This window comes from Sciurus vulgaris (assembly GCF_902686455.1).
Source record: "Sciurus vulgaris genome assembly, chromosome: 14".
In the NCBI taxonomy this organism is placed as follows: domain Eukaryota; kingdom Metazoa; phylum Chordata; class Mammalia; order Rodentia; family Sciuridae; genus Sciurus; species Sciurus vulgaris.
The window spans coordinates 9408788-9424388 of NC_136475.1; the positions used below are offsets into that span (position 1 = coordinate 9408788).

Consider the following 15601-nt stretch of genomic DNA (forward strand, 5'->3'; position numbering starts at 1 on the left):
ACTCCCAGTGATTCCCCTGTGTCTCCTGGACAGGGTCCTGTGCATTTGTCATTGCCTGGACCCGAGTGGTCACACCTGATGTCCCTGGCATGCACCGTCCAGGCCCTGCTGCCCGGCTACAGGCTGCACAGTTGCCATCCATGTCCATTGTTGGGAAACCACGTGAAGGTGGCCTTTGTCGCTGGTTTTTTGTTGGAACTTGAGATGCTGCTAGACACTTCCTGCCTGCTCTGTGAGGCTCAGCGTAGGCATCACAGGCTAACTGCATGACGCTCTTTCAAAATACTTGCAGAAGAGTCTGACTTTAAAGGTGGCATGCGGACTCAGTGAAAGAGTGAATCTTAGCTAAGGTTTCTTTTCCCATAGATGATCTCCAGACCAACAGCTTGAAAAGTCCTGAATTTTCACCAAGTACAAATAAGAGAGACGACCATTTGGCTAAATTATTTGGTAAGTGACCTCCTCATGTGAAACCTTTCGGCTGACTTCAAAGTCACGTGCTTGTCCTCGGTTGTCTCCCAGGTAACCTGTTCCTGCTGCTTTGAGGGGAAGGCAAACTCTCTGTCTCGCGGCTATAATTAGTTCCTCTTAGTGTCAAAGTCTCAAGCAATTAAGCAAAATATGAAAAGGTAACCCTTGGAAAGGCCCCTACTCCCCTGAGAGGGGTCCAGGTGGTGGCAGCAGGACCACCATCTTGGAGCATGCAGATTCTCTGGGGGGATTTAGAAAGAGAGATTCTGCCCTGTCCTCAGCAAGCCAATTCTGTGTGGGCAGTGGTTTTAAAGTCCCCCAGTGATTCTCAGCTGTGCCTCCTTGTTCTGCCAAAGACTCTTGTTTAATATGTGGGAGAAAAAAAAACCCATCTCTGGTTCAGATGGAACTGGTGGGTGGGACACTCCAGGACTTTATCCATTCACCAAAGCAACAACTCTCTTAGGAAAAACTGTCTTCACTGGACTCTTGTCAGTGTTGGCCAAGATGAAGCGGCTGATAGGTGTTGGTGAATTTCAGCATTTCCCTTAACAGCTACCATTCTCCACCCCCAAGCCCTGTGGCCTGCAGCTGGGAGGACAGCATCCACAGTCCCTGAGCCTGCTGGACAAATGGGACACTGTCCTCTAAAGCTCAGGGTGTGTGTTTTGGTGGCCGATTGCTTCTTCAGGCCACAGAAGAGCTGGCACCTAGACTGGCCATTGCTTCGAGCTTCACAGGCTGAAGAGGAACCCGTACAACTCTGTTGAGGAGATTTATCAAGATGATCCTTTTTTTACTTTTGTTGGGAGATAGACTCTTGAGGAAACCTTTACAGGCCATTAGTGGACCTCAGAGATAACAAAACTGGAACAACACCCGCACAATAAACAATACACACTTTGCAACAATAGTTTGAAACTATCAAAAATGGATGCTTCCATTCCTTAGCAATTCTTTACAATGTTTCATCAGTTACCAAAACATAGTACTCGGAATGTCCACTTGAAGCATAAGAGTCACAAAGAGTACAAAACAACAGGAGGCATGGCTCATTCACAGGACAAAGGAACTTGACAGAACCCAGCCCTGAGGAAACCTGGGCGATGGAACTATTAGTCAAAGATGTTGAATCACCTGTCTTCACTGTGTTCAGTGAACTAAGGGAGCCATGCAGAAGAACATTAAGGAAATCAGAAAAACACATGTGACCCAAATGAGAATGTCCACATAGGGATAGAAATTATAGTAGCAGCCATAGAGAACTTCTGGAGCTGAAAAGAACAGTATCTGAAACAGACACCTCACCAGAGGGGTTCAACAGCAGATTTGAGCAGGCAGGAGAAGGAATCAGCACATTTGAAGACACAGAAATTATCTGCTTTGAGTCGCAGATAGAAAACAACGAAAAGGAAGAGAACAGGAGGGATTTATGGGACCCCATGAACATATCAGGAGTCACAGTGTGGGACTCTCAGAGCAAGGAGGAGGGAGCATGTTTGAAGTAATAATGGCCCCAAACTCTCCAGTATGATGAAAGAGTTGAGTAGATATATCCAAGAAGCTCAGCAAACTGCACGCAGGTCAACTGAAAGAGATGCCTGTTGAAGCACGTTGTAGTCAGGTTGTCGAAACCCAGAGACATAGAGATGATCTGGAGAACCAGACAGAGTGGGAATTGACTCGTCACATACAGGGGGTCCTCAGTAAAATCACAGCTCGTTTGTCCTCAGAAAGTGTGGCAGCCTGAGCACAATAGGATGGCTCATTCAAAGTCTTGAATGAAACCACCATCAACACAGAATTGAATGTCTTGGAAAGTGACTCTTTAAGAATAAAGGACTCTTAACTTATTTACAAAAATTAAAACTCTGGGGGTAGGAAGGATAGTAGAATGAAACATATTATTACCTCATGTACATATATGACTGCATGATTGATCTAATGCTACAATATATAGTCAGAAAAATGAGAAATCATACTCCATTTATATATGATTTATCAAAACATATAACTGCATTCTACTATCATGAATAACTAATTAGAACAAATTAAAAAATTAAAATGAAAAAGTAAAACTCAAAATATTTTGGAGATCTAAATACATGAATTACAAGTATTAAACTCAAAGGAAACCAACCAACCAATCAAAAAAAAAAAAAAACTATTAAACTGCTAGCAGAAAACTTCATGACTTTGGATTAGACAGTGATGTCTTGAATTTGACACCAAAAGCACAGGAAACAGGAGAAAACAGATACATAGGATGTTGTCAAATTTTAAAACTTCTTTACATCAAAGGCAGGCATTCCTTCCACAGATGAGAAAATACATTTGCAAATCACGTATCTGATATGCAACTGATATCCAGAATATCTATGAACTCTGACTGAACATTGACCATGACAACAGAACAAACAATAATTTCAAAAAGAACTTGAATAGTCACTATCCAAAGACAAGGCACAAAGCACCAAGAAGCACATGAGAAAATGTCGACGTCATGAGGGGAACATTAGATACCACTGCTTCCCAAGTGCTGGCGAGGATGAAGGAAGTTGGAACCCCCAAGCATTTGCTGGAGAAGATATTTTGACAGCTGCTCAGGACCTCAAACCTAAGACCATCACATGATCCAGCATCCCCACTTGTAGGTAGGCCTCCCAGGAATTGACAGCAGGAGCTCAAACCCTCGTACACCAGTGTCCGTAGCGGTGTTATTCACAACAGGAAAGAGTGGCAGCAATGCAGGTGACGAGAGGCGGAAGCAAAATGTGGAATATTATTTGGTCATAAAAAGGGTGACTTGCTGATCATGCTACAACATAGAGGAACCTCAAAGGCGTTGTGCTAAGGTAATAAGACACAAAAGCACAAGCATCGTAAGATGCTGCTTCCATCTAAAGCAGCAGATTCACAGGCGCATAAAGCAGAACGGAGGGACAGGGCTGGGGAGGGAGAACGGCACTGAGGCTTGTGGCTGGGTGTCTGCCTGTGCTGCGGTCACAGACGCCACACGCTGGGTGACCGACAGTGAACAGAGTTCCTGGGCTCACCTTTGTGGAGCTGCAGGTCCAAGGTTGAGGGTCTGGCCCCTGGAGAGGGCATCTTGCTGAGTGGTCCTGCAGCGGAAGCTGAAGGGCGGGAGAGGAAGGGACAGAGGACGTGAGCAGCCGAGGCTGGGAAGCACATCGTCTTTACATAAAGAGGCCCCCTGAGGGCAGCAGGAGCCCATTCCTGAGGTGGAGCCCCCATGACCCAACCCCGCCCTTGGGGCCCTGCCCCGAACACCACGCTGGGGGTCAAGATGCGAGGACACATTTAAATGAAAGCAATGGATGCACAGCTTCTGTGGGGCTGATAAGGAAGTTGGGGACACACATGCTGCTGATGTGCACACAGACTGAATGTTCTGGCCGCCACTGAATGGCACCTCTGAACATAGGGCGTGGAGAAGTTCCCTTACCTAGGTTTTCCCAGGAAAAAGAGAAGAATTAAGGAATTTCAAAAGCAACAACAAACGTGAGGCCAGTGAGGTCAGGGCTGTAACTGGGGGGTAAAGCCACCAGCCCAGCAGCACAGGATCCTAGACTGAGTCTCCAGAAATGCAAATAAAAAGTTACTGAAACCCTCAAAACTCAGAAGCCCCACTAAGCTGGGAAGTTCTCTAGCAGAGACCTGAGCCTCAGCCACGCCCAGGAGGAGGTGTCCAGATGCAGTGAAGTCAGTCCCCCAGGACTGTGGGCCAGGAGTGGAGACCCAGGTGTCCTCTGTGGGACAGCGCTCCCGGGAGAGCGAGCGCCGAGGCTTCCCTGGGGCAAGGAGCCCTGGGCCAGACATGTTGCTGTCAGAGAGGCCCAGGAACCTGCTCTGAGTCCATCCTGGCTGGCCGGCGGGGCGGCAGGGCACCAGGACTGAATGAGGACACGCAGCTGGCTCTTGCACATCTGCTCGCTGTGCTCCAGGGTTGCTGCCTAGGCAGCAGCAGACTTGTCCTCTCCCTGGGAGGACCCGGGGTGCTGCACTCAGCCCCACCTGTGCAGGAGGGAGCTCGTGCCTCTGCTGGAGAGAGGTGGCCTCCTGGTGTGCAGGATGCCATCACCTGCCAAGGGCCCGATGTTGGGGTCAGGGCCGGGCAGATCTGGCCTTGGCAATGCAGGGCGCCACCGCCTTGCCAGCTGCTCTCTGAGCAAGCTTCTCAGGACTTGTAGCCCAGCACATTCAGCAAGGAGAGAGGGCGGGGGAGGACCCCCATTTTCCTAGTGAGTCTCTGGTGAGCTCCTGTCCTCCAGACCAGTGGGCCTCACCCCCAAGTGCCCGCAGCTCCTGGCAGTGGCCTTGGTGGCCTCATACAGAGGGAAGGGGATGGCAATGGCTTTCTTCTCTGACCCAGCAAGGAACACCTGGAAGGTCAGGTCAAAGGGCCATTTCCCAGGTGGAAGTGGAGTCCTGGAACTTAAGGGGGAGGGAGACCCTAATCCATTTCAAAACATGTGACCTTGAAATATTAGGAACCCTTTTATAAAACAAAGACCTTTCTAGCCTTTAGGAAAGGATTTGCTTTATTTCTACCTGCACATCATCACCCATGGTTGTCGGTCGTCATGGGGAAAGTCTTTGGCGGGTCAGATGCAACAGGAGCAAGAGCAGCACAGGATGTCTCAAAGTGAGGTGGGGGCAGAGGTTCTAAGCCTGTGTCCCCAGTGGGCAATGCCAACTGCCCGGATCTAGACAGTCACGATGCTCCAGAATGACTTGGGTCCCACGTCCCTGGAGTCTGGTGGCGAGTCCAGCGTCTGCAGACGCCTCGGTCACTGCACACCTCTCTCTGGAGCGAGGCCCTCCGTCTGCACCCTGTGCTAACTTGCCTTTGTCTCTCACTGGAGATGAGATTCTACTGCAGGTGCTTTCCAAGGATCCACACTACGCATCTTTTGTGGAAGGAGGAACCGCAGTCACCGGGAGCCACTTGAATGAAAGCAAGTATCTGTGTTGACTGTGAGTGTCCCTGTTGCCACAGGCCTGTGTGTGGTAGGACCGTGGTTTCAAGTTCGCATTGTGGAACCCAGTCCTGGTGGGCAAAGCCAAGTGGAGATGTAGAGGGCAGAGTCGTGTGGCATCCTGTCACACTGTCCATCAAGTGTGGGCGCCTACGACGTTCTGAAGCGTGACTGTCCCCATATGTGGGGGTGATCCCTGATGTGCAGTGTCAGGCGGGTTCTGTCAGTAGGGATGCTGCTCAGAGGACAGGACCCCCGTTTGTAAGTGGGGTTCACTCTCCTGGTGACACAGGCTGTGCATGGTTGAGACTTCCTTGTCACTGATGCTTTCCATGCTGCCCATGAGGGCTCCCGTCCCTGGCCTGGTGACCAGAGCCTCCCACAGCCCTCCCCAGACCCGCTCCTGTCTCAGCTCTTGTAAAATGCTGGCCCGAGCAGCAGAGCTGATTTCTCCTCAGCACGAACCCTCCAATGCCCAAGCTAAGAGGAGTCAGCTGGCCACCCATGCAGAGCAGCGTGCACATTGGCCACATCACACAGGTGACAGGGAAGGCCTTTGCTCTAAGAAGGAAGTTGACAATGGGCAACGACTTAGGAGGAGAAGCCCTGCCCATGTGCCACATTGAAATTTTCAGTCATTTGGAGGCTGCTGGTCCTGCAGATGCTTTTCCTAAGCCCCCTGGTGGGGAGAGAGTGCGTGTCTCACTCCTTCCTCTTGAGGGGGTTGCCCTGCGCCATGTTTTATCATGCTCCCGGGTGACAGGAAAGAGGCCCACGGTGTCATCCAAGTGCTGGGGGATCACATGTGTCTACTCCCAGTGATTCCCCTGTGTCTCCTGGACAGGGTCCTGTGCATTTGTCATTGCCTGGACCCGAGTGGTCACACCTGATGTCCCTGGCATGCACCGTCCAGGCCCTGCTGCCGGCTACAGGCTGCACAGTTGCCATCCATGTCCATTGTTGGGAAACCACGTGAAGGTGGCCTTTGTCGCTGGTTTTTTTGTTGGAACTTGAGATGCTGCTAGACACTTCCTGCCTGCTCTGTGAGGCTCAGCGTAGGCATCACAGGCTAACTGCATGACGCTCTTTCAAAATACTTGCAGAAGAGTCTGACTTTAAAGGTGGCATGCGGACTCAGTGAAAGAGTGAATCTTAGCTAAGGTTTCTTTTCCCATAGATGATCTCCAGACCAACAGCTTGAAAAGTCCTGAATTTTCACCAAGTACAAATAAGAGAGACGACCATTTGGCTAAATTATTTGGTAAGTGACCTCCTCATGTGAAACCTTTCGGCTGACTTCAAAGTCACGTGCTTGTCCTCGGTTGTCTCCCAGGTAACCTGTTCCTGCTGCTTTGAGGGGAAGGCAAACTCTCTGTCTCGCGGCTATAATTAGTTCCTCTTAGTGTCAAAGTCTCAAGCAATTAAGCAAAATATGAAAAGGTAACCCTTGGAAAGGCCCCTACTCCCCTGAGAGGGGTCCAGGTGGTGGCAGCAGGACCACCATCTTGGAGCATGCAGATTCTCTGGGGGGATTTAGAAAAGAGAGATTCTGCCCTGTCCTCAGCAAGCCAATTCTGTGTGGGCAGTGGTTTTAAAGTCCCCCAGTGATTCTCAGCTGTGCCTCCTTGTTCTGCCAAAGACTCTTGTTTAATATGTGGGAGAAAAAAAAAACCCATCTCTGGTTCAGATGGAACTGGTGGGTGGGACACTCCAGGACTTTATCCATTCACCAAAGCAACAACTCTCTTAGGAAAAACTGTCTTCACTGGACTCTTGTCAGTGTTGGCCAAGATGAAGCGGCTGATAGGTGTTGGTGAATTTCAGCATTTCCCTTAACAGCTACCATTCTCCACCCCCAAGCCCTGTGGCCTGCAGCTGGGAGGACAGCATCCACAGTCCCTGAGCCTGCTGGACAAATGGGACACTGTCCTCTAAAGCTCAGGGTGTGTGTTTTGGTGGCCGATTGCTTCTTCAGGCCACAGAAGAGCTGGCACCTAGACTGGCCATTGCTTCGAGCTTCACAGGCTGAAGAGGAACCCGTACAACTCTGTTGAGGAGATTTATCAAGATGATCCTTTTTTACTTTTGTTGGGAGATAGACTCTTGAGGAAACCTTTACAGGCCATTAGTGGACCTCAGAGATAACAAAACTGGAACAACACCCGCACAATAAACAATACACACTTTGCAACAATAGTTTGAAACTATCAAAAATGGATGCTTCCATTCCTTAGCAATTCTTTACAATGTTTCATCAGTTACCAAAACATAGTACTCGGAATGTCCACTTGAAGCATAAGAGTCACAAAGAGTACAAAACAACAGGAGGCATGGCTCATTCACAGGACAAAGGAACTTGACAGAACCCAGCCCTGAGGAAACCTGGGCGATGGAACTATTAGTCAAAGATGTTGAATCACCTGTCTTCACTGTGTTCAGTGAACTAAGGGAGCCATGCAGAAGAACATTAAGGAAATCAGAAAAACACATGTGACCCAAATGAGAATGTCCACATAGGGATAGAAATTATAGTAGCAGCCATAGAGAACTTCTGGAGCTGAAAAGAACAGTATCTGAAACAGACACCTCACCAGAGGGGTTCAACAGCAGATTTGAGCAGGCAGGAGAAGGAATCAGCACATTTGAAGACACAGAAATTATCTGCTTTGAGTCGCAGATAGAAAACAACGAAAAGGAAGAGAACAGGAGGGATTTATGGGACCCCATGAACATATCAGGAGTCACAGTGTGGGACTCTCAGAGCAAGGAGGAGGGAGCATGTTTGAAGTAATAATGGCCCCAAACTCTCCAGTATGATGAAAGAGTTGAGTAGATATATCCAAGAAGCTCAGCAAACTGCACGCAGGTCAACTGAAAGAGATGCCTGTTGAAGCACGTTGTAGTCAGGTTGTCGAAACCCAGAGACATAGAGATGATCTGGAGAACCAGACAGAGTGGGAATTGACTCGTCACATACAGGGGGTCCTCAGTAAAATCACAGCTCGTTTGTCCTCAGAAAGTGTGGCAGCCTGAGCACAATAGGATGGCTCATTCAAAGTCTTGAATGAAACCACCATCAACACAGAATTGAATGTCTTGGAAAGTGACTCTTTAAGAATAAAGGACTCTTAACTTATTTACAAAAATTAAAACTCTGGGGGTAGGAAGGATAGTAGAATGAAACATATTATTACCTCATGTACATATATGACTGCATGATTGATCTAATGCTACAATATATAGTCAGAAAAATGAGAAATCATACTCCATTTATATATGATTTATCAAAACATATAACTGCATTCTACTATCATGAATAACTAATTAGAACAAATTAAAAAATTAAAATGAAAAAGTAAAACTCAAAATATTTTGGAGATCTAAATACATGAATTACAAGTATTAAACTCAAAGGAAACCAACCAACCAATCAAAAAAAAAAAAAACTATTAAACTGCTAGCAGAAAACTTCATGACTTTGGATTAGACAGTGATGTCTTGAATTTGACACCAAAAGCACAGGAAACAGGAGAAAACAGATACATAGGATGTTGTCAAATTTTAAAACTTCTTTACATCAAAGGCAGGCATTCCTTCCACAGATGAGAAAATACATTTGCAAATCACGTATCTGATATGCAACTGATATCCAGAATATCTATGAACTCTGACTGAACATTGACCATGACAACAGAACAAACAATAATTTCAAAAAGAACTTGAATAGTCACTATCCAAAGACAAGGCACAAAGCACCAAGAAGCACATGAGAAAATGTCGACGTCATGAGGGGAACATTAGATACCACTGCTTCCCAAGTGCTGGCGAGGATGAAGGAAGTTGGAACCCCCAAGCATTTGCTGGAGAAGATATTTTGACAGCTGCTCAGGACCTCAAACCTAAGACCATCACATGATCCAGCATCCCCACTTGTAGGTAGGCCTCCCAGGAATTGACAGCAGGAGCTCAAACCCTCGTACACCAGTGTCCGTAGCGGTGTTATTCACAACAGGAAAGAGTGGCAGCAATGCAGGTGACGAGAGGCGGAAGCAAAATGTGGAATATTATTTGGTCATAAAAAGGGTGACTTGCTGATCATGCTACAACATAGAGGAACCTCAAAGGCGTTGTGCTAAGGTAATAAGACACAAAAGCACAAGCATCGTAAGATGCTGCTTCCATCTAAAGCAGCAGATTCACAGGCGCATAAAGCAGAACGGAGGGACAGGGCTGGGGAGGGAGAACGGCACTGAGGCTTGTGGCTGGGTGTCTGCCTGTGCTGCGGTCACAGACGCCACACGCTGGGTGACCGACAGTGAACAGAGTTCCTGGGCTCACCTTTGTGGAGCTGCAGGTCCAAGGTTGAGGGTCTGGCCCCTGGAGAGGGCATCTTGCTGAGTGGTCCTGCAGCGGAAGCTGAAGGGCGGGAGAGGAAGGGACAGAGGACGTGAGCAGCCGAGGCTGGGAAGCACATCGTCTTTACATAAAGAGGCCCCCTGAGGGCAGCAGGAGCCCATTCCTGAGGTGGAGCCCCCATGACCCAACCCCGCCCTTGGGGCCCTGCCCCGAACACCACGCTGGGGGTCAAGATGCGAGGACACATTTAAATGAAAGCAATGGATGCACAGCTTCTGTGGGGCTGATAAGGAAGTTGGGGACACACATGCTGCTGATGTGCACACAGACTGAATGTTCTGGCCGCCACTGAATGGCACCTCTGAACATAGGGCGTGGAGAAGTTCCCTTACCTAGGTTTTCCCAGGAAAAAGAGAAGAATTAAGGAATTTCAAAAGCAACAACAAACGTGAGGCCAGTGAGGTCAGGGCTGTAACTGGGGGGTAAAGCCACCAGCCCAGCAGCACAGGATCCTAGACTGAGTCTCCAGAAATGCAAATAAAAAGTTACTGAAACCCTCAAAACTCAGAAGCCCCACTAAGCTGGGAAGTTCTCTAGCAGAGACCTGAGCCTCAGCCACGCCCAGGAGGAGGTGTCCAGATGCAGTGAAGTCAGTCCCCCAGGACTGTGGGCCAGGAGTGGAGACCCAGGTGTCCTCTGTGGGACAGCGCTCCCGGGAGAGCGAGCGCCGAGGCTTCCCTGGGGCAAGGAGCCCTGGGCCAGACATGTTGCTGTCAGAGAGGCCCAGGAACCTGCTCTGAGTCCATCCTGGCTGGCCGGCGGGGCGGCAGGGCACCAGGACTGAATGAGGACACGCAGCTGGCTCTTGCACATCTGCTCGCTGTGCTCCAGGGTTGCTGCCTAGGCAGCAGCAGACTTGTCCTCTCCCTGGGAGGACCCGGGGTGCTGCACTCAGCCCCACCTGTGCAGGAGGGAGCTCGTGCCTCTGCTGGAGAGAGGTGGCCTCCTGGTGTGCAGGATGCCATCACCTGCCAAGGGCCCGATGTTGGGGTCAGGGCCGGGCAGATCTGGCCTTGGCAATGCAGGGCGCCACCGCCTTGCCAGCTGCTCTCTGAGCAAGCTTCTCAGGACTTGTAGCCCAGCACATTCAGCAAGGAGAGAGGGCGGGGGAGGACCCCCATTTTCCTAGTGAGTCTCTGGTGAGCTCCTGTCCTCCAGACCAGTGGGCCTCACCCCCAAGTGCCCGCAGCTCCTGGCAGTGGCCTTGGTGGCCTCATACAGAGGGAAGGGGATGGCAATGGCTTTCTTCTCTGACCCAGCAAGGAACACCTGGAAGGTCAGGTCAAAGGGCCATTTCCCAGGTGGAAGTGGAGTCCTGGAACTTAAGGGGGAGGGAGACCCTAATCCATTTCAAACATGTGACCTTGAAATATTAGGAACCCTTTTATAAAACAAAGACCTTTCTAGCCTTTAGGAAAGGATTTGCTTTATTTCTACCTGCACATCATCACCCATGGTTGTCGGTCGTCATGGGGAAAGTCTTTGGCGGGTCAGATGCAACAGGAGCAAGAGCAGCACAGGATGTCTCAAAGTGAGGTGGGGGCAGAGGTTCTAAGCCTGTGTCCCCAGTGGGCAATGCCAACTGCCCGGATCTAGACAGTCACGATGCTCCAGAATGACTTGGGTCCCACGTCCCTGGAGTCTGGTGGCGAGTCCAGCGTCTGCAGACGCCTCGGTCACTGCACACCTCTCTCTGGAGCGAGGCCCTCCGTCTGCACCCTGTGCTAACTTGCCTTTGTCTCTCACTGGAGATGAGATTCTACTGCAGGTGCTTTCCAAGGATCCACACTACGCATCTTTTGTGGAAGGAGGAACCGCAGTCACCGGGAGCCACTTGAATGAAAGCAAGTATCTGTGTTGACTGTGAGTGTCCCTGTTGCCACAGGCCTGTGTGTGGTAGGACCGTGGTTTCAAGTTCGCATTGTGGAACCCAGTCCTGGTGGGCAAAGCCAAGTGGAGATGTGGAGGGCAGAGTCGTGTGGCATCCTGTCACGCTGTCCATCAAGTGTGGGTGCCTACGACGTTCTGAAGTGTGACTGTCCCCATATGCGGGGGTGATCCCTGATGTGCAGTGTCAGGCGGGTTCTGTCAGTAGGGATGCTGCTCAGAGGACAGGACCCCCATTTGTAAGTGGGGTTCACTCTTCCTGGTCCCATGACCCCTGAGTGGTTATTTCCCACTCAACACACTTTGTGGCTGACATGCCCATGAATTGGTTTGAGCCAGTTTGGTCGTTAACATCTCATTCAGTGAATAATGAGCCCTAAAACGACTGTTCCCTTGCATAGCCATAGAAATGACAGAAATGAAGAACATACCCTTATCCGAAGCAGCTTCATATTATTGAAAAGAAGTAGCAGTTTGAGAATTAAGATATGCAAAGGAAATCAGGATGGAATTGTTTATCAGAAATTGCCAGCTGCAATAAAATCTTCCTGGCTGGCATGGGAAACTGCCCTCTTGCTATTGTGCACACAGATGGACATTGTCATTTCTGAGGGTGACTTTGCATGGCTCCTGCCTGGTCTTTTCACAGCAGAACTCAGGTGCTGTATCTGTGCATTGACATATTACCTCCCAAACACACACTCCTGCCCACAAGTTGGATTCTCTGTTAGCATTTTCACTTAAAAATGTAAAACAATATATAGGTCCAAGATGCTCATAAATGTGTCCTGAAGAAAATCTTTTTCTCTCTCTTTTCCAAATGTTCCATCAAAGGAGCCAGTGATGTCTGGAATTCTCCCAAACCAGAATATTTTCCTGGCACTGTGTACCAAACTTCAGATACTGGTAAATAAAAATGGGTGAAATTGGAGTTGGGAGATAAGTCATAGTTTTTTTTTTTTTTCCCTCTTGCCAAATCTCGGAACCAAATGTGTGACCAAATAAATGCTCAAAGAGTCACAAACTGTCCTATAGAGAAAAGCTGTCTGGATGCTACGGGCGTTTCATGCTGAATTGGGAAGAGTGTGCAGTCCTGGTCAGGTTGAGGATACCGTGGGTCCTTGTTATGGTCTGGATATGAGGTGTCTCCCAAAAACTTCTGTGTTGATGCAGGAAGGTTCAAAGTCGAGATGATTAGGTTCTGAGAGCTGTAACCTAATCAGTGGATTGGATTAACAATTTGAAAGAACTACTGTCCTGAGTAGAACCGTAGGCCAGGGTGTGTGACTGGAAGGATATCCCTCCTCTGAGACCCCTTGGCACCCTCCTGCTTTCTGGCCACCATGAATCACAGCACTTTTTCTCCCACACAACCTTCCGCCATGATGTTCTGCCTCACTTCAGGCCCAGAACCAGGAAGTTGACTGACCATAAGATACACCTTTAAAATCATGAGCGAAAATAAACCTTTCCCCCTCTAAGTTGTTCTGATCAGGTATTGTGGGCCCAACAACAAAAAACCCAATTAGTACGGGAACCTGTGTGAACCTCCTTCTGTAAAATGTGCCATGGAGAAGAGCAGAGATTCGTGCCTTGTCTCTGCCAGATGGACGTGAAGGAGGGGAGGGAAAGAGCTGGCCACAGTTCTGGGTTCCCTCTCCCAAATGTTCCAGCAAGTCCCTTTGTTCTGGGTGGTGGGGTCTTGAGGGCTGAGCACATTCCTGATGTGCCGCCCAGAGGAGTTCTCTCCATCCCCTGCTCCTGCCAGCCAGTGGCCAAAGGCTCACTTGATTGTTCTAATTAAAGTCAGATTGGCTCCAAAGACAGGATGAGCAGCTAGAATTCCAGGAAGCATTTCATCTTTGAAAAATCTACAAAGGAAACAAAAGAAAAGAATAGCCAACTATGTCATCGTCAGAGCTGGCAAATGTGTGGTCTTTCCTGGGCCCAGGCGTCTGAACGCGCCTCAGCCATTGGGTTGGAGGGCAGGGAAGGGAAGAGTGTATCCAAATCCTTATTCCTGGAACCTGCTAAGAGTCTCTAAAAGTGACATCCAGGAATCTGCACATTTTTACATATTCCCCCACTGACTCTTCTGTAGGGACCAAATATCAGACCCTGACATTTGGAGCCGTTGACTTAGGACAATATCTGAGGATTGATACTCAATTCTAGATATGCTATCATGTCATCTGAAAATAGAAATAATTTTACTTCTTTCCAAATTTTTATACTTCTAATTGATTTCTGTGTCATGTTTAATTGCATCGGGTAGTATTTTTTTTTAAATTTTTTAAATTTATTTTTATTGTAAACAAATGGGATACATATTGTTTCTGTTTGTACATGGAGTAACAGCATACATTTGCATATTCATAAACTTACATAGAGTAATGATGTTTGATTCATTCCATTATTTTTTCCTCCCCCCCACCCCTCCCACCTCTCTTTTCCCTTTATACAGTCCCTCCTTCCTCCATTCTTGTCCCCCTCCCACCCCCCATTAAGTGTCATCATCCGCTTATCAGTGAGATCATTCCTCTTTTGGATTTTTGAGATTGGCTTATCTCACTTAACATGATATTCTCCAATTTCATCCATTTGCCTGCAAATGCCATAATTTTATTATTCTTTATAGCTGAGTAATATTCCATTGTATATATATACCACAGTTTCTTTATCCATTCATCAATTGAAGGGCATCTAGGTTGGTTCCATAGTCTGGCTATTTTGAATTGAGCCGCTATGAACATTGATGTGGCTGTATCTCTATTGTGTGCTGATTTTAAGTCCTTTGGGTATAGGCCGAGGAGTGGGATAGCTGGGTCAAATGGTAGGTCCATTCCAAGTTTTCTAAGGAATCTTCACACTGCTTTCCAGAGTGGCTGCACTAATTTGCAGTCCCACCAGCAATGTATGAGTGTACCTTTTTCCCCACATCCTCTCCAACACCTATTGTTGCTTGTCTTCTTGATAATCGCCATTCTAATTGGGGTGAGATGGAATCTTAGTGTAGTTTTGATTTGCATTTCTCTTATAACTAAAGATGTTGAACATTTTTTCATATATCTGTTGATTGCTTGTACATCTTCTTCTGTGAAGTGTCTGTTCATTTCCTTAGCCCATTTGTTGATTGGGTTATTTGCATTCTTAGTGTAGAGTTTTTTGAGTTCTTTATATATTCTGGAAATTAGGGCTCTATCTGAAGTATGAGAGGCAAAGATATTCTCCCACTCTGTAGGCTCTCTCTTCGAATTGCTGATAGTTTCCTTTGCTGAGAGAAAGCTATTTAGTTTGAATCTATCCCAGTTATTGATTCTTGCTTTTATTTCTTGTGCTATGGGAGTCCTGTTAAGGAAGTCTGATCCTAAGCCAACAAGGTGAAAATTTGGACCTACTTTTTCTTCTATAAGATGCAGGGTCTCTGGTCTGATTTCAAGGTCCTTGATCCATTCTGAGTTGAGTTTTGTGCAGGGTGAGAGATAGGGATTTAGTTTCATTCTGTTGCATATGGATTTCCAGTTTTGCCAGCACCATTTGTTGAAGAGGCTATCTTTTCTTCATTGCATATTTTTGGCACCTTTGTCTAGTATTAGAAAATTGTATTTATTTGGGTTTGTGTCCGTGTCCTCTATTCTGTACCATTGATCTACCTGTCTATTTTGGTGCCAATACCATGCTGTTTTTGTTACTATTGCTTTGTAGTATAGTTGAAGTTCTGGTATTGCGATACCCCCTGTTTCATTCTTCCTGCTAAGGATTGCTTTAGCTATTCTGGGTTTCTTATTCTTCCATATGAATTTCATGATCGCTTGCTCTATTTCTGT

The 15601-nt window shown here is 47.7% G+C and overlaps 1 protein-coding gene across 9 annotated transcripts in view; it reads left to right on the forward strand.

Annotated features, from left to right (window-relative positions):
* Nucleotides 1-107: 107 nt before the first annotated feature.
* The window catches only part of LOC306644429 (uncharacterized protein C2orf92), a 68538-nt gene continuing 53044 nt past the window's right edge, over nucleotides 108-15601 (forward strand). The window contains exons 1-4 of one of the 9 annotated variants that reach the window (XM_079111384.1): nucleotides 114-168; nucleotides 367-450; nucleotides 6649-6732; nucleotides 12609-12680. In XM_079111384.1, the coding sequence (XP_078967510.1) occupies nucleotides 141-168; nucleotides 367-450; nucleotides 6649-6732; nucleotides 12609-12680 (268 nt within the window). In that variant the 5' untranslated portion in view covers nucleotides 114-140. The other 8 variants (XR_013759375.1, XR_013759376.1, XR_013759377.1 and 5 more) reach the window with 8 other exon arrangements.